General features: G+C 40.3%; 1 protein-coding gene across 1 annotated transcript; it reads left to right on the top strand.

Moving 5' to 3' along the window:
* The first annotated feature begins 3003 nt into the window (after positions 1–3003).
* stxbp6l (syntaxin binding protein 6 (amisyn), like) lies at positions 3004–17103 on the top strand. Its single transcript, XM_022205126.2, has 7 exons — positions 3004–3147; positions 3790–3957; positions 10530–10660; positions 11490–11808; positions 11903–12034; positions 14676–14833; positions 14950–17103. Exons 2-7 carry the CDS (start codon positions 3804–3806, stop codon positions 14971–14973), a joined length of 918 nt encoding a protein of 305 aa, XP_022060818.1. The 5' UTR covers positions 3004–3147; positions 3790–3803; the 3' UTR covers positions 14974–17103.
* Positions 17104–19488: the final 2385 nt, after the last annotated feature.

Genomic DNA, 19488 nt, shown 5'->3' on the forward strand with positions numbered 1-19488 from the left:
TTGGCACACATGCATGATAACAATAACGTAAGCGATACATATGTAACCCTTGTTATGATAGAACAATTAATATGTTAAAGGTAGACCAGTATCAGAAGGCTAGGTTGCTCGGAGCCTGAGGTCTTAACATCAATAAAGAGACATGAAACAAAGATAAATGTGCCAAAAGTTGTATAATATACACACTCAGTGCAGGTCAACTGCACAACAACAAAAGTATGCCAGTACAATTGACAACAAAATAATAAAGCACGCACAATGACAAACAAAACTAAAAAAAAAGTGTCTGAGTCCAGTCTTTCAATGTTAAGTCGTTGGATCAGTCGTTGGGGCCCAGTCCAGATGTGTGTGTGTCTTATCTGTGCTACCATGAAGTAGTAAAGGCAGTAAATCCTTTGTAGAAACAATCTTCCTGTTTTCTCTCAAGTTCTTGTAAATTAGCTCACCATACAGTTAACTTGAATCTCAGTTCTTTGATGGATGCCTCCTTTAATGGATGTTCTACTGGATGCTGGACAGGTTCAGAAATCCACCTCTTACCAAAACCTGACCTACAGACAGGTCATACATCCATATAAAGTGTCATCCACATGTCATCCTCAAATTAGGCTCCACTTTACTTCAGCACTTAGTATGAAACACCATCAGTATAACCTTTGCTTCAATTCACAGTTGTTAATTGGCTCTGTTGTAGGGCTGCAACAATGAATTAAAATCGATTCGAAATAGATTTTTCAAAGCGTTGGCAACGAACTTCATTATTGATTCATTGCGTCGCGCAATTCATGCATCACGTGCCATGTCGTGGAGCCATCTACTTTTCCTGCAGAGGTTTGTCAATGCTAGTTGACTGAAATAAAGTTAAAAAAAAAACTCCACCTGCAGAGCTTTGTCAATGCTGGCTGTCTAAAATAAAATTTTTAAAAAATTTCTCCTGCAGAGCGAGTTGAACAGAACAAGGTTGTGGCAGAGCTGAGGCGGTATTTTCAGAGGGAAATAAATTCATGGACGACCTGACGGTCACCACAACATCTGTGCCTGGATACTCCAGGGCCTGGAGAAGTTAATCTCCTGGGAAGAATGGATTTGAAACAGGGAAGCCTGCTAGAAGAGCTTTCAGCAGCTCTGAAGCCTTTTGAATGTGCCACTGTGTTCATGAGTGGACAGAAGTACACAACAATATCGACCATACCTTCACTTGTGAAGGGGCTACTGAAGTCCACCCAGAGTGCTGCCTTTGAGTCAACCCCACTCCGGGCTTTCCAACTCACTGCTACGGAGGAGCTACAGGAGCGATGGAAAGGGGAGACTTTTTTCTCAGATACAGCACCTAACACTGTGATTCTTGCAACAGCCCTTGATCCAAGGTTTAGAAGACTTAAGTTTCTTTCACCTGATGAAGTCCTTCATGTCCAAATTAAATAGCAAACAATGGCACTTGCAGAGAAAAGGGAGATGGATGTGCAGCAGCATGGCAGTTGCAGTAGCACCTCCACTGATACTCCAGCTGCTAAATCAACACCTCCTGCCACCCTACTGGATTCATTTCGTGGTTCTGATGGTGAAGACGACAACAGAGGAAGTCAAGGGGAGGATGTTCATGCCCAAGTGAGAAACAAAGTCCTCACATACTCTGGAGAAAAGAACCTTGCCAAAGAAGAAAATGCATTGCAGTGGTGGACAGGCTGGGTTATATTATAGTAATACTACCATTGGAATGACTACTAATACTTGTATTCCAATTTAAAGTACTGAAAAGCAAAAAATGGTTTTGACATTACCCATGCCATTTTGAGTAAGAATATCTCAGTAACTACAAATATAACCCAGCTGCTTTTTTGTACAGTCATAGAAGACAGATGGAACTGTCTTGTAGAAAAATTTGGGGTCTCTGGTACCTGTCCCACACTGAGATTTTTGCCACCAAAAATAGCCAATTAAAACTCTCGTCCAACTTTGGGAGCTCATATTTTCCAAACTGAGGTACCTAGAAAGCTCCAGTTTGCTAAGTTATCACACAAGTTTGTGTAGAATGGAACCCAGGGGTGTCAGAACACTTCTGTGCAGTATTTCTAGTACTTTTAAGGTCCCAAACCCCACTCGTGAGTAGGTATCTCTTAATTTTTAGCATTTTTAGCAAGCCCCCATGGCCTGCAGAGTGTAGGGAAACACCTGAGGATGTTTGTGGGGCACTAGCTACATGCAGAGGTCTTGTTTACCAACTCACAGCTCTCTGGTATGTCTAGAGGCTGAGAAATAACCACTTCAAGATGCAAAAAAACCCTGGCGAGGCTTTCTATAGCCCGAATTCTGAAAATTTCAGACCCCCACAACTCAGAAACTATTTGAGCTACAGGCCTACAATTTTGCATAGAAAGTACTTTTGTGACTATCTAATGGAATGCAAATTTAGGACTAATTTGAAGATGGTGCAGCAACACCCCCAAGGAATATCTGACCATTTCACCTGGAATGACCCATCTTTTAATTCCCTCCCAGTTATTATCTTTGATAATAAAGTGTGACAGACTTTATTATCAGTCAGATTGTGCTGTTGTAATTTGTGTGTTTCAATATAATGTAATTCTACTTAAGTTCTTTCCCAAAACTACTGTAGTTTAAGATTCAATTAGATTAGAGTTCTTTAGAGGTACAAGTCTTGTAAATTGAGGGAAAAACTTGTGATTTTTTTTATTGGCTGTCCAGTTATGTGTTCTGTCTTGTAATGTACATCTACTGCATATGCATTGAATGCTTCCCACTTTAGGCAGTGTTCGGTTGCTATGTGTTCTGTGAGAAAGAGGCATAAGTCTTGGGAATTGACAAAGGATCTTGTGTGTCAAGGTTGTTATAAATGGAGATTGCTTCCAAAAAGCATCTATGTCTCTGCTGATGTAAACACAATGCAGAGAAGATAAACCATTGCTTACATAGTAACACTACAGCAGCAGTTTGTTAGGATTCCCTCTTCACCACCTCCTGCCTAGCTCCCTGTTTTCCTATCTCTCTCCATCACTCATCAGCGACACACTCGTCAGCAAGCATTCAACAACTCGCAGCCAGCCTTCACTGCCGCTGGCAGTCACACTGGACTAGAAACCTCTACCAGTCTGTCAGCTGTTTGGGGGGAGAAAAGCACAAGAACAGGTAGGGTAAACTTCTGACCTACAGAATGATGAATTGTGAATATTGAGTTTGCAGTGGGCAGAATAATTAACTTCATTTCATTGACCTCTGAAATGTATGTTATTCTTGAATGTGAGTTGATTCACTACCAAAAAATGTCATTTATTTCTCAAACCTCTTAACAGCAGCTACAAATATTGTGGAAAAAAGTAAAGAATTACCAGTTATATGAAAGAGAAAATTTTTCTGATCTAACAAAAATTCTGATGATGTAGATAAAGACTTGAATACTTCTTAGTGTTTATTAAAGAAAAACAAAAAACTAAGTTATATAAAGATCTGACGGAAAATGGCAAACAATAAAAATCTATCAATAAAGACAAAAGAAGCATAACACATTTACATAATGACTTAAATTTACGATCAAGAATTTTCTGGTATTTGAGTCATTAACATAACTTTTCACCGCAAGATATTACACTGGCCTAAATGTTTAGAAATTTAAAAAATTATCCGAAATGTTGGTAGCAACAAATAATCAGATTTTTATTTATTTTTTTGGCCCTGCACTCTTTTACTTTTAGTCTCTTGGCCCACTTTTTGAACATCAATTTGGTAGCTAGACATAATGAGCAGAGTCCTATCCATCCTTGGCTTGTGTAGGTTTTAAGACCACAATGAACAGTCAGTCTGCCATCAACAAAGAAGTCTTCATCCCTCGTGATGAGCGGCTGTTGGTATCAGTGGAGGTATGGAGGAGGAAAAGAAAGAAGATCTCTTTTCTGCCTCCTGGAGCCAAGAGAGATTATGCCACATTCATCTGTGTTTCAGGTAATAATAATAATAAAAAAGCCTTTTAGACTTTCTGTCTTTGATTAAAATGAAGCTATCATGCATGGCCTGTAATTCTGTCTGTACTTTCCAGACTTAAGACACTGATGATGAGAGTGTAGTGTCCTCGTGCAGTGTATTGAAACTTTGACTAAACACCAAGTTAATCCTAAGCCAAAGAAGACAGTCATAGTTAGACTGACCATTTATTGTCACACTTCCTCATTAACATGTTGGTGAAAACTATAAATAAAACAATACAAATTTGACAGCATCTGTGTTTTAACTTAATATTGCATTGTCAGAGACTTCAAAAATGAAATTACATCACTTTATGCCTTTTGGGTAACGTCACACTGGCCACTAGCATGTTTTTAAAGCTTGTAAATAAATGTCAAATTATATTTTTAACCACTTATCCAATACCCTTTTTAACAAAGTATCACTATATTTTTAACATCCTTAACATCACATGTATGAACCTACAGCATTGCATCTATGATCAATTTTAGCAGATGGCAGCAGATTTACATTCAGAGCATGCTTACCATGTTTGCCTTGCTTTTTGAAGAACGGGGAAGAGAAAGTAAACAGGAAGGGCACTAACAGGGCGTGATGTCATCAGATGAACCACCATCAAAAATGCATATTTCACAAACATTTTAAACTTTTAGCAGTTATTAACACATTGTGTAACTGAAATTAGTAAAAACGAAACAAATGTCTTTGTGGCAGGACAGAGAGGAAGTCCAACCCTCACTTCATTCATTAAAAAACAAGGCACAACAGACTCAAAACATATCAGAAGATAAATTCAGCTATGTCAGTAATTTAGATAAATACAAATAAAGTGAAATATGATTATCAAATTGCACAGATAATCATTTTGTCACAGTTACTGATTTTCTTTATTGGTATTCAAGCAGCACTGAAAGTACATTTGATTATTTTTTTTAAAAAGATTCAGCATTAGCCTATAAGAGGCTTAGAAAAGCATTCATTGTTGCACGTTTGCTCCCTTTGAAACATAACTGAACTCACAAAAATGAGAGCATAGGTATTTCAAATGCCTATCCTTACATTTTACTGACAGCAGTGTGAATTGTGACTCTTGTGTCAAAGAAACAAGAAGAGAAGTAGTAATGTTTGCAGCAAGTAGTTGCTTTAGAGCCCCACAAGATCATGGACTGGGCTATTTCACCTAACCACGGCTTCATCATAGTTGTATGAGATCAAGAACTGATCATATGAGTGATTTGTATAATTGTTATTAATAGTACAAACTTTTGATGTAACATTGTACATGAAGCATCTACGTATTTGAACCATTTCAATTCAAAGCTTTGCTTGAAGATAGTTTGACTGCACCAGATTATATAAAATAACTTATTCACTAACCTTGTTTTACATTTAAGGACCAGTGTATAAGAATTCGTAGCATCTAGCAGTGAGATTGCAGACTGCAAGCAACTGAACACACCTCTCTCACATCTTGTGAGAGCATGTTGGTGAACCTATGATGACTGGCAGTTGCACATAAGAGGCCCATTTTTAAAGCCAGAGTTGGGTTTGTCTATTCTAGAAACCTGGTGGCATAACATGAAGCAGTACTTGCTTCTCATTTAGATATATAGGGCTTATGCTAAGCTATGGAAAGCACAATGGTTTGTTGTCGCAGATGAATATACACTAATGCAATCATTACTGTTAATACTATGTTCCATTTCTGCAAATAGATCCTTCGAAATCCTACACACCAGTCCTTTGATCAGTCAGTCTGTGGATTTTTAGCTGCAGTCACATTAACACTCAAATTTTTTTTTGTTTTACAGTTTTACAAACTAAGCCTTTGTTTAGTATGGGTCAAAACCAGTGTTGTTGATAAGAACAGATACACTGTTGAATGTATCATTGCAGCCATTGTTTAGGAGAATACAGGAAGGGCGGGAGCAGAGCTGTCAATGGACATGGGAGATAAAGAGCTGCAGAAAATGTACGCACTTCAGAGACAGTGAAAGTCAACGTAACCATCAAAAACAACAAACAAATTTATGGCTGAGCAATTCACCTACTTGTGATTTTTATCATATGAACAACCCATTAACAGTGTACATAAATGTTGTTGAATGCATTGATTTTGAGCATGTTAACATGTTGGTAACACATTATCAACATGTAATCATATATATAAATTTGTAAGTTATTCTGAGACATTTGATGACTTGACCACTTTCAATGAAAGAGTGTCATAAGTTCCCTTTTGCTGCTGAGCCCTCAGGTTAACCCTCATCAGTACACGTACCAAAACATATTATTCTGTACACCTGGGGTCCAGCTGGACCCCAGAAGTATTTCGTCTGTGTCACATTTCTGTCCCTGTCCATATCCTCTCAATATGTATTTTCTTAAAATGTGTGTCGTCTGTAGATACAAATGTGAAAGAAACAATGAAACTTGGGTGGCTTATGATGCTTTTATTCAAGAGAAAATGAAATGAGAGTAACACAACATTTTCACTATTTTCATACTTTTGGGATTTTTGGTGGAATTAACATGTCCCATTATACCTCTGATGGTACAAAGTAAAGAGACATTAATCGTTTATAGTAGAATAGCATATATATACAGTTCTTGTGATTAAAATTTCCCTCTTTTCCACTGGGGTCCAAGCGGACCCCGTGATAGTACAATGATGTTTAAGGTGGAAATATAGGTCCAACGGAAAACATTTAAATCATCAGTTCACAAAACAGTGTCAAATTTAAATAAACACATAGTGTTTGGCCTCAATGTATATGACACTTCCATTCCTCTGCACAATTATATACATTCGTTGCACACAACACTGTGAGCGGAATTGTCCTTGCAGACATTATTGGCACACATAGTGCAGGCTTGCTAGATCCTCTGGTCGGCCTCCCTTGGGCAGGTAGCATCACCCTTTAAGAGCTGGTGCTCTCGCAGCTGCATGCTGGTGAATATTGAACTGCGTGCTGATGAATGTTTACCTACTTACTCTTTACCTACTAATTTATTTTATTTTATTTTAACTGTACTTGCGCCAAGAGCACCAGAGAAAATTCCTTGTAAGTGCAAAAACCTACTTGGCAATAAATCGCATTCTGATTCTGATTCTGATTCTGATTCTGATGTTGAGCTGAATCATCCATAACTGATTCGGGATCAGACTCATGGTCTTCAGTTTCTGAAGCTTCATCAGGTCTAGCCATATAGTCATCATCATCTTCTACATGAGAGGGTTCAGAATTTGATGGTTCGAAGTCACTTTCTACGATCATGCGAAGGGCCTGGGCTGCAGTGTATCTTACCTGTCTTGCCATAGTTCAAATGATAACTATTAATGATTACTGACGTGTATTGCTTACAATATTAGTCTAAGAACTCCAGTGGCGGCCCGTGACCAAAATTACCGAGGAAGCCAGTGTGAACAACAAATTAGATTTGGTGTTTTAACTGTTATTTTCATGTAAACAAATCAGCCTACTGTTACAGTACCTTTAGTCGACCGACTTCTCATTCATTTCAGTGAAAAAAAGAGGTTAAGTGCTCCAGGGGTTGTTCAGGGAGCCGGTAGACCAGTCAAATAGGAGACATGGCCAGCAGAAAAGCCGGTTAAGCTTGGCACTTCCCGTTAGCCACTCGTTTCTGGCATAGTTAGCTTCACAAAAAGAGCGAGCTTTTCCATTAGCTCTACACCTAGTTAGATTGAGCTTTGGAGATGGCCTACCGTCCCTTTTGACGTGTAGTTGAACTTCAAAAGGAAGTTTTGTGAAGTCATTTTTTACAAGAAACTTAAGGTCCCAGTCACCATCCATTCTCTGGCTAGCTTGATGGCTATACTTGCTGTGTGGGCTTGCTGGCGCCTGGCGGGACAGCTGCATTAGTGTGGGTATTGTTCATCACAGTTTGTGATTGGTTGGAAGCCAGATTTGATCTGGCCTCCCTTATGTTTTTTTTCATGATGCATCGACCATTAAGCGATGAGCCTTGCTTCAATCTGATTGGCTAATACGGGCTGTTTTTTTCTCTAAGGGAGGCAAGGCGAAGCTGGCCTCTGAACAGACAGACAGCGCCTGAAGCAGTCATCGCAAGAGCAACATGACGCAAACATACATGCATAAAAGATGCACAGTCCAGCTGGGGCTGCTGTGTGGGGGTTAGCACTTTCACCTTGCAGCTAGAAGATCCCTAGTTAGCTTCCCAGCCTTCCCGGGATCTTTTTGCATGGAATTTGCATGTTCTCCCTGTGCATGAGTGGGTTTTCTCTGGGTACTCCGGCTTCCTCCCTCAGTGTGAATGTGAGTGTGATTGTTTGAAAAGTATGTAGCCCTGCGACAGACTGGTGGCCTGTCCAGGGTGTCTCCTGCCTTCACCCCATCTCATGGCTGGGAGCCTTTAAAGTGTGCATAAAAGATGTTCAGCTCAGTTTGTCAGCCAGAGAGATGTCAGCATTCACCATGGGTGTTTCTTTATAGTCCGTCACAGTTCTTAGACCCTTCCATAGTCCTCTGGTGTCCCTCTGCTGCCCCTGTGACTCCAGCTTCTCCCAGTACGTCTGTTTGGCCTCCCTTACAGCTCTGCAGACAGCATATGTAGCAGCTCGGTAAGGTCCCATGTCTCCGTTAGAGAGTCCTGTGTTGTAGGCAGCAGAGCAGGACTTCAGAGCGTCGTGGATGCCTTTGTTCATCCACGACTTCTGGTTGGGAAACTACCTGATAGTTCTTTTGGGGGCAGTGTCCTCCACTAGCTTCCCAATAAATCCCGCAATTGTCTCTGTAAACATGCTGATGTCATCACCAGAGCTGCGCTGGGACATTTCCCAGTCCGCTGTCTCCAAGGCGTCCTGCAGAGTGGCCTGTGATTGGTCAGACCAGCACATCACTTCTCTCTCTCTGCTGGGGCTGTTCACTTAAGCCGCTGCTTGTACCTGGGTAGAGGGAGGATGGAGGCGTGGTCCGACCTGCCAAATGGTGGTTGAGTCTTTGCTGCATAGCCGTCTCTGAAGAGAGAATAACAGTGGTCCAAAGTTTGGTCTTCTCTGGTGGGGGAAGGTGATGTGCTGGCGAAGTTCTGGCATCACATTCCTCAGGTTGGCACTGTTTAAATCCCTGGCCACGATGAGGGCAGCTTCCCGGTGGTTAGCTTGGTAGCTGGAGACAGACTCATTAAGCTCAACTAATGCACCATTCTTGTCAGAATGTGGGTGAATGTAGACGGCACTGAGAATGACGGAGGTGAATTCCTGGGAGAGGTAGAAAGTCGGCATTTGATGGTTAAAAGTTCCAGGTTGGGTGAACAGGACTTTGAGAGATAAACAACATCTCTGCACCAGTTGTTGTTGGTCATGAGTCAGACCCCACCACCTTTAGACTTTCCTGGCTTAGCCATTCTGTCCGACGAACTGTGAAGAACTCCCCTAGTTGAGCAGCATGGTTCGGGATCATGGGGATCAGCCATGTCTTCATGAGGCAGATAGTGTTGCAGTCTCTTGTGTCCTTCAGGTACTTCATCTTGGCTCTGAGCTCATCCAAATTGTTGTCCAGGGACTGGACGTTCGCGAGCAGGATACTAGGTAGTGGTGGTCGGTGCGCTCGCAGTCTTAGCCTGTTCCTAATGCCTGGTCATTTCCCCCAGGGCATGTTATGCTGCCGACATCCTTTGTTGTTGTTGGAGCGGCCCTGCAGGATCTCACTGGGCGAGGACCCATCGGCAGTAAAAGTCAAAGAATATGGTGATAAACTGATATTCACCAATGTGTCTCTGTCAAATTGGTTATGACCAGGACATGCCATGGTGAATGATGTGCAAACAATTGCTGGAGCAGGTATGATGGCAGACGCACTCACAGGTGCCATCTTGGAAGAACTTGTGCTATGTTGAAGTGGCACAGAAATGTTACTAAGTCCAACCTTGGTATGGTTGCCTGCACAGCTTTTACCAACTAGGGTGCACATTCACATATGCAGCTGACATGTTTAATTGCCATCTGATTAATGGAACAAGATGCATGTCTGACAAGGCAAAATTTGAGTGATTAATGCAGGAACAGGATCTCCAGAACCCCAAACAGAGGATCAACTGCAAAAAGCTATTGATTCCTTTATAATGGTGATTAACTGTAGTGTAGAATTCAGTTTTATTCCATGTAAAAATTTGGTTGTTTCACATTCTGAACACTGTCTAACTTTCGGCGGATTTTACATTACTTTTTGCTCCAGCTTTTTCAGCCTACTAACACTCCTCTTAAGTGAAACAGGCTTTTGCTGTAGTTCGCTTGCTAAATTTCTGATCTCCATGCATGTGTGATGCTGTTTAATTCTGTCATAACATTACTTAATCTAATGATATAAAATGTCCTATAAATGTTATAACACTCAAACTGAAATAATACTTTATCAAGGTAATAAAAATTAAAGAAATAATTTCATGTCTTTTGCGCAGTAATTGTATTGTTTTGTTCAACAAGGCAGTTGTTACAGGCTTTTATGCTAAACTACTGTGACAGACTTCCAAACACCATATAACTCTGTGCATATTATCTCTTTACCCAGTGACCAACACCGTACCACATCAGCTCTTCATTACAAAAGTGAAGCAGTTTGGTGGGTCCTCCTCCTTCACCAGGAGGTCCCAGTGGACAGTTGAGCAACTCAGACAGGTCAATGGCATTAACGCCAACAAGGTCAGTAACATTCAGACATTCTGTTCTTTGATACCATGATCTATCAGAATATTTCATAATTATTAGAGATGTCCCAGGCCAATGAGTGAAATGAGAGTTTGCCATAGAATTTTATAGGTGATTGTGTCAGTACCAGTTTATTTCTGATCTACTGTGTGTGTGCACTGCCAGACAGCTGTCAGATAAGAATGTGAGATGTGACAAGACACGCTATGAAACTTATATTGGCACTGGATGGGTGACATTAAGTGCCATAGAGGTCTCTGTCATGGTGCCTGTGGCTAGCAAAACCCAACAATGTCCTCAGCTTGCCAACAAAGACGTGACCGTAGGGAATGTCTCCTCAGGTTGCTACAGTATTAAACATTCACCTCCACTCCATCGGATGGTGCAACAGAAGCTAATGGTCTCTTATACATGTTTGTCATGCATGTAGAAAGTATAAGTTTTTGCAGTCTTTTGTAGATTAGAGCCATGGTACACCTTACCCTTTTGACATTACATTATAGACATGGCCCAAAAAGAGCTACTTTCACAACAAGGTTTGTGATCCTCTACATAACCTTAAGGAACAACTTGAATGTAGATTTTTTTTTAATGCATTGCAGAGCTTTTCAGTTGTCAAGCATAAATATTGGATTGATTTAAGCTTTAATGTACTTGTCTATGAAAATGTTAGGGGATTGGGACTCTTTATTGACAAACACTAAATATTAAAGGCTTCAGATTAGATTGGAGGGCAAGAAATAAATAAAATGATCCACATATTTCTGAAAGGTATTATATAGTTTCCCAACTTTGTTTGTTCCCCTGTATTCTGCTCTTCCAGGATAGCCCAGAGTTTGACCTAGTGTTTGACAACGCTTTTGACCAGTGGGTGGCAAGGTCATCAGCAGAGAAGTGTATCTTTATCCAGATCCTGTACCATGCCTGCCAGACCTACTGGCAGGGGAAAGCAGGCAGTTTGGGAAAGCCTGTGAAACTGATCAAGGTAGGCCAACAGGGGAGAGCAACTCAGGGTGCTCACCCTGAGGTTGGAGCTGGTCCAAGCGATTCCTCTGCATCCAGAACTGCGAAGGCCCGACGAAAAAGCTATGTTCCACCCAGAGAGACAGAGTTCATCAACTGCCAATCCAAACTTACCGGAGGTAGTGTCAAAGGATTACTGAGGGTTATGATACTCCAGAAGCTGTTTAGTTTATATGCAGCTCCATTTGTAATGTGTTGTTCTTCTTTTTCCAGATGCCTGCACCATGAATCTGGTCATCTACCGCTGCAAAGTCTTCCTGAATCGCATGAAGAACTTGATAGTTGCAAACCAAAACCGTTCACCTGGTCGAGTTAAGGCAACAGTTAAAGAGACACTTAAGTCAGGTGTTGATTATAAAATTTTTGTGTGTAGTCAAGAATAGCAATTCTCATTCTGTGAACAGTTATCTAATGTGTCCTGTAGCTCTTAGGAATTCTGTGAAGTCTGAGAAAATAAACCAGATGATGTCATGGGGACGTCATTATGGTCTCAAACTCAGCTTGTAGTATTTATGTCAGGAAACCTGTGTCGTAAATTGGAGATGTGAAGATTTTCCAATTTGCATTATAAGAAATGTAGCTTCTACAAAGTCTGGAGATTCATCCATACCAGGCTCTGGTCTTTTTATTCCAACTTTTACTTGTAAAATTTTGACCTTTGTGTTTTTATATCTGCCTTTCACCAGTTCCCCAACTTCAAGGAAGTTACAGACTAAAATGCAAAAATAATTCTTTAAATTGGTGGAAATTACAGTTAGTAAATGATTGACACATACTGATTTACAGCCTGTAATTGTAGGAAACACAAACTTTTCAATGAGTTATGTGAGTCATATACGTTTTCATTAATACAATATGAATCATTTTTATTGGTTGACAGAGAACTACACACTATTTTTTTTCACTTTTTTTGACATGGTCACTGTACCAGGTCAATCAATTTGGCCACAAATAGTTGTTTTTTGCTGAGAAGCATGACTGACTGCTAAATGTTGAACCTCAGCCAAGCAGAGCCTGACAAATGACAGACAGCTCTGAGGCATTGTGGTTGGTAAGGTACCAACATTTGACTTTAATATTTCACCATCCAGCTCCAGTGGTGAATGTGTCCTAATGTTCTGAAAAGAGTGAAGTTGGAAGCATTAATGGCCACTGGATGATGAGAATGGGTGTGAGTCCCACATACACAAAGGTGATATCACACTTATAAGTGGTTCACGACCCTTTTGGCAAGTCTATTTTAATACCATATTGACATGCCCACATTTACTGTATATTGTATAATATTATGTATATTAATTGTATATTATGAGTTATTGTTGATCACATGGGGTAATCTGGTTATTAAAAGTTTTTATGTCTGTTTCACATATGTTTCAAATATTATCAACAATCTGTTTTCTTTAAATGATGCTAAATGAGCCTCAATAACGCTGAATGACAGGCTCTCAAAATTTCCAATATTTCTATTTTCTTCAGTCCTCTGTAACTGTGTACCAAACAATACATTCTGACAGTGCAGAGAGCTCAACACACAATCACTGTAGTGCACTGTTAGCCTAAAACAGAGACAAAAACAAACTTAAATCGTATAAATACACTTTTGGTCTTGCTTACACACCTGAACCATTGGTGAATTGTGAACTGCTATGAGTCAGTCTTTGAGGCAAATTTGATTAATTAAACCAAAAACAATGTGTTCTATGAAATATGAGATGTGACACAGAAAAACATGTCTGAAACACCTCCTGTGAAGTGTATAAAGTATTACGGAGGTACAGTAACACCCCTAAATGGGTATATAGAAGAGAAAGGAGATATTAGAAATTGTGAAACTATTGAAAACTTTACTGTTTTTACACTATATTCTAAGATTCAAAACTGCAAACTTTATGTCACAGGTTTCCTGTCTGCCCGCAGGTCATATTATCCTCGGTGTGTGCCTTTGGGTTATTTTCCCTCCTGTCTTTTTGTCTATTGTCCCTACTGTGCTGCACTTCTCTGCTGCACCAGAATGGCCTCTTTGTGATGTGATGGTCAGATAAGAGGAGACTTTGTTTATTTCGGGGAGGTTCATACAATAGCTATTCTTTTGGCAGCCTATGGCTCTGAGTCTGAAAGGGACTGCAACACGCCATTGAACTCGCTAACCGAGGTAATGTGATGGATGGGATATGTGCCAAGTTGCAGCAAGACACCAAGTTCCTGTTCAGCAACTCTTTATGCTTGACCTCAATCGACCTTTGATGTGTGGTTTTATCAGTTATAGCAGTACAGTATTACGCTTTAGTAAACTTAAGGAAATTACCCCTTCTCTTGCTTTTAGCAGTCAGGTGTCGTTGTCAGCGTGTTGTCTCTAGCTGTTAAATTTTTGACTGTCAAGACAAAAGCATTGTATGCTGTAGTAAATCTTATGTATGGATTGTCTAATTCTTTGGCAGTAGGTTTCACCGATCTTGAATCCTAGCTTAAGTTCAACCTGTTGGAAATTCATCTTTGAAATACAGTGTATTTGATGCTGCAGCTTTGCCAGTTGTTAGCTAAAATGAATGGAATTTACCCGCTTCGACAACTTTATGTCATTGAAGGTGAAGTCAATAAAAAACCACTGGACTAATTTGTGTTGGTTTACATTCCTCTCTTCAGTCCATCAGTATGATCGTCTTGTCAGTAAATACTTTGTCTGGACCAAATAAGTTATTCAGTCTAAATATTAATGGCCAATACGTGACCTCAGTGATACTGCTGATGTCTGTTGTCAAGTCAAAATGCTTATGGTGGTTATTGAAACTTATATACTTAAAACCTTCAACCTGTTTCTTGGCACCACTTTCAGAACTAAGTTTATTTTGATACTATGGTCAAACTGTATTCTGGGAAGATTTTCTGTCAAGTGTTACATTGATTTCTGACTTAAAATACACTGAATAATCCCTTGAATAAGTTTCCCTTTACATGCTTTCTCTTTCTCTGTGTCTTTAAACAGGTCAGACTAGACAACGTGTCACAGGAGGAACTCTGGGTAATGTAGCCAAGAGGGTGAATGTGACTCTGGGGCAGCGTGGAGACAGATTGACCCATGCTGAAGATAAGACTGTGGAGCTGATGCACAAAGCCCAGCAGTTTGCAGACACTGCTCATAAGGTGACAGAAACATCCACGTTTTCCTAGAAGATAAATAATAGGTATTTGATCTTATTAAAAAAAAGTGTTTGTTATGGCTTTTATGACAACAAATATATTTTATATTTCCTATGCAGCTGGCCCTGAAGTATTCAAAGTAGAGTCTGGTGGATGAGGCTGCATTCTTCAGGAATCCTGTAACATGAACACTCACACTATCTGATACAGTCTGGGCCCAGCAGATGCAGATAATGCCTTTATGAAAGTCTGTTAGGTAGAAGATCATGTAGTCATTCTGTCATCAGAATGCTTCATTTAAAACTGAGTGCAACTAAAATGACTAAATACTCTGCCCTACTGTTTGTGATATTTGATCTGTCCATTTGAAATGTTTCTGTCCTGTTTCCACGGTGTTAGAATTTGAATGTCTTCCCTGTCATTACATTGTGTCCCAAAAGTTTGTCCTCCCCAATGGACAACATGTTTGATTGTTTGTCACCAAAATGAGTTACACCTGGTCAATCAGGTACTGTTTGACTGTTGGTCTGGTCCAACTGTCATATGCCAGTATAAAAATTTCTTCCCTGACCAAAATGCATTTCACTCGCAACCAGATTTTGGAAGCGTTGTTACCATGGCCAAGAGCAAAGGTGGAAAGACTGCTCTTTCAGAGTCAGAGATTCGTGCACAGGCCATTGCTCTTGGAAATGCAGGAAAAGCTTATCATCAGGTAGCTCAAGCCCTTGGCAGAAGTATGCACTGGGTGCAGAAGTGGTGGCAATGGTACAACAAAGGAGGATCCTTCAAAGACTAAACTTGCTAAGGACGTCCATCTGCCCTTCCTGCAAGAGTCAAGGATCTGATGAAAAAGGCCAAGGGTAAAAGATATTAGTCATGCCGCCAACTCAGTAAGAAGCTGAAAAATCTTTGAGAAAATATTTCTAAGAGCACTGTGCATCGTTATTTAACAGAAACATTGGGGCTGAAAGCTTACAAGAGGCAATGTACCCCACGACTCACCAAACTGCAAAAGGAGAAGAGACTGACTTTAACAAAGATTTCATAACTCTGACTCAAAAAGACTGGGAGAACTGGATTTTTTCTGATGAATGGCCTCTCTACTAGTTTCAAACACCCAACAGTCAAAACAACCCTATCTATACAAGTGATTGTGAAAATGTACCATCTTCTGAGCAAGTGAAACTGAACGGAAAATGTTTAACAGATGTTCAGAATTGGTATTTATGCAAGATGGTGCCCCTGCTCACACTGCCCGTTTGACTCAGCAGTAGTGTTCTGAGCATCTGCCTGCATAAGGAGGAATGGCCACCAAACTGCTCTGACCTAAGCCCAATTGAGAACTGTTGGGGAATCCTCAACAGTCACATCTTTACCAGTCCACCACCGACCACCATGAAACAGCTCAACTCTGGGGCTGTGTGATAGTGGAGGAAGATAGAACCAGCAACTCTCAAAAACCTCATACATTTCATGGCGGAAAGACTGAAAGCTGTGGTCAGAGTGAAAGGGGGAATTACTGGTTATTGAATGCATTTATTACATTGCATATTCAGTCTTTGAGCTATTCTTTCTGGTGAGAACAAACTTTTGGGACATGCTGTAGATATTAATGTTCATTGTAAGAATAAGAGATTCGGGCTTAAAAAGAGCTGCAGATATTAAACATCTGTGTTCATATGTGTTTTAATATGCCTTTAAACACCAAAGCAGGCCTTCCCATTGCACTCCAAGAACAGTTAATTCTTTGTTTAAACTAGCGTATTATTTGAAATGTCTTTCATTTAATCATGTGATTTAATCATGTTGCAGTTTGGTATCACCACTCTTATCATTCTCTGTGTGTGTGTATGTGTGTGCTGTCTATGTCATGTGCCATCTATGTCCACACCATTGTGTCACCAAAGTGTCACTTTATTTATTGTCTGTTGTGTCTTATGGTCTGTGCATTTTATTGTGTTTGTGTTTGTGGTCTTGTCTTGGACGGTTGAATGAAGGTGGACCAGATGGTTCAGGTAAGTTTAAGTGTTTATGATTAAGAGATAAACATAAAGCAGTGTCTGTAAACACAGTCTGTGTAGGCAGTCAAGGTGTTTTTTAAACCTGAAATTACTGTAATTGATGTACTTTATGTGTATGTCCTCTTTAAATTTTGTTTTTTATTTCTTATGGCTACCACTTGTTGTGATGTAAATATCGTTGAAGCATTAACCTATTGATAATGCTCCCAATCTTCTCTTTGGCTCAATTAAATAAGAGTATGTTGAGATACACTTTGTTTGTTACTGTCATCCTTGGTATAGCAGCTGTTCAACTTATAACCCTAGAAGATGCTCATACAGTGATCAGTTTCTTTTAGTCTACAAATTACTGAATTTATGTGAAAAGCTGTCAAAGCTCCCTATCTAACCTGATTTCAATGTGTGCAATCCAGTAACTATAAAACTGGTTGGTCTCCTTCTCTACTTACAAATTAAGTCATTTATTGGGATTACTCAAAAAGCTATTGATGAGCAGTGAGGAAAATGTAGTTTACATCTGGTTCTCAGCATACAGTCCAGTCTGTAAACAAGATGACAGAACTCACTGACACAAGACAGAAAACTTATGATCACCAAAAAAGGTAAGTATACCTACTGCACATGTGGTTGACCGGCCGACTCGTAGAGCAGTTTTATAGTGTTGTCCTATTTTATTTCGCATTTTTTGTGTAGTCTGAGTACTCAGTACATTATATCATATGTTTTTTTTAATCTTTCAAGAACTTGTAAAAACTTTTTAACTCCGCGAACATGCGCTGCAACATTCAAGTAGCTCTGTTAGCGCTAGCTAGTAGCCATTTTTCTGCTAACACTGCGACCATGGATTCTGCAGTTTGTATCCTGACTTTTTGGAATTTTCCTGGAATATTGTCCTCCCCATGGAAGTAGTGCCTAGGACTTCTGTGGGCACTACTACTGTTGCATTTTCTTCTCTTAAGGAACTTCATCCCCACAAGCAGGCTGATTTCCCCAGACAATCAGCGGATCACCTTCTCCACAGATTTCCTGCTGCAGCTTGGATTTAACCCTCAACACGCCGCCACCACCACAGACTCATTTCCCAAGGAAATGCTGGGCAAGAACTCATCTCACCACAGCAAATCCACTCACAACAAATACAACGTAACCAGAAGGGGGATGAAAAAAGGTGGAGTAAAACCAGATTAAGTCGGTACACATGTTAGCAGCAGCTGTTCCCCTCTGTGTGCCCACTCCATAACAAGCTTAGATGAGCTAAAAGCCAAAATCAATCACCTGCATGAATACAGGACTGCCTTGATGTTTGCTTTCAAGGAGGCTTAGTTAAATAAGAACGACAGTCACAGCCTGCTGCATACTGATAGCTTTGTTCTCCCTCTAAGACTGGACATGTAAACACGCTGGTGCTCAACGGTCATTGTAAGGGAGAAACTGCACCACAGATGTTGAACTCTTGGGTGTCTCCCTTTCCCCCTAATTTACCCAGGGATTTTCTATAGCTTTTTCTCATTCTGGTATACATCCATTCCAAAGCTCATGCTAACATGCTATTAGAAATGCATGAGGGCTATGTCTCCAGGGAGAGATACTTAGAAGCATCAAAAGTTTACGATGGTCACCATTTTTGGTTGCCACAACAACCAAGTGCATACATAATACAACACTTATGGATTATATGTAATGTATTGGTATTATTATGTATGGCCATAATGTTAGAAAAACTTTCGCAGATCTGATTACACATATCTCACCACCAAATTGGCCATTCAGACACTTGATGATAGACTATATTGACATGACTGCAACCTTGCGGGTGAGGAGGATGAGATATGTCTTAAATGAGATATAGCAAGCGGATAGAGGCAGTGTCCACCCAAGGGACATATGTTAAATCAGTGTCAAAGTTCCCCTGTAGAGAAGTTTTCCCTTGGTTTGGAAAACCAGACACAACAAGCTCAGATAATGGACCACATTTTGTGGAAAGAGTGTTCAGGTTAACATTGAAAAAGCTAGGGACAAAACGGAAGTTTGGCTGTTTATATCATCCACAATCGCAGGGATCAGTGGAAAGGGCTAGCAGTAGTCTGGAGGTGAGATTGAGCAAAAATAATGGCACCAATCTTAGTTTGTTGGATGCTTTACTGCAGGGAGAAGAACATGCCAGAGAACCTGCAGCGATTAAGTCCAGAAGTTTTTGAGTCCATCATGGTCTTCAAAAGAAAGTGGAATGAACCAAGATGTGAACGCCCAGATAGAGTCCACTTAGTAAACTAGTGAACTGGTAACTAATATGGTGTTCTGAGGGAAATGGATAAAGACACCCCACCTAAAAGCAGCTGCTAATTTGATGGTATTGTCAATTTGTTGATTGGCAAAATGGATTTTTGTGATAAAAGAGAATTTGGGAAAAATTCAAGTTCCAGTGACTGAAAGTTACTTGTGTGCTGTTATGATGATGCTGCTGCCTCGGTGGATGGTCTGGTTAGCCTATGGATGTGGGACAGAGCAGTGATGGACAGAGTGGAGCCTCGGAGTCGAGAGAACTTTGGCATTCCTCAAGAATGACTGCTGGAAAAGAGGTCTCTTAGAAAGGGGACTCGATGGTAAAGGAGAGGTCAATATGGAGCTTTCAGATGT

Source organism: Acanthochromis polyacanthus, chromosome 16 (genome assembly GCF_021347895.1).
Source record: "Acanthochromis polyacanthus isolate Apoly-LR-REF ecotype Palm Island chromosome 16, KAUST_Apoly_ChrSc, whole genome shotgun sequence".
NCBI lineage: Eukaryota > Metazoa > Chordata > Actinopteri > Pomacentridae > Acanthochromis > Acanthochromis polyacanthus.

Bases quoted from the DNA above. Each gene is read 5' to 3' on its own strand.
- stxbp6l (XM_022205126.2), top strand. From the start codon at position 3,804: ATGAACAGTCAGTCTGCCATCAACAAAGAAGTCTTCATCCCTCGTGAT. The intron at 3,958-10,529 runs GTAATAATAATA...CTCTTTACCCAG, and splicing joins CACATTCATCTGTGTTTCAG to TGACCAACACCGTACCACAT. The intron at 14,834-14,949 runs GTGACAGAAACA...TTTCCTATGCAG, and splicing joins TTGCAGACACTGCTCATAAG to CTGGCCCTGAAGTATTCAAA.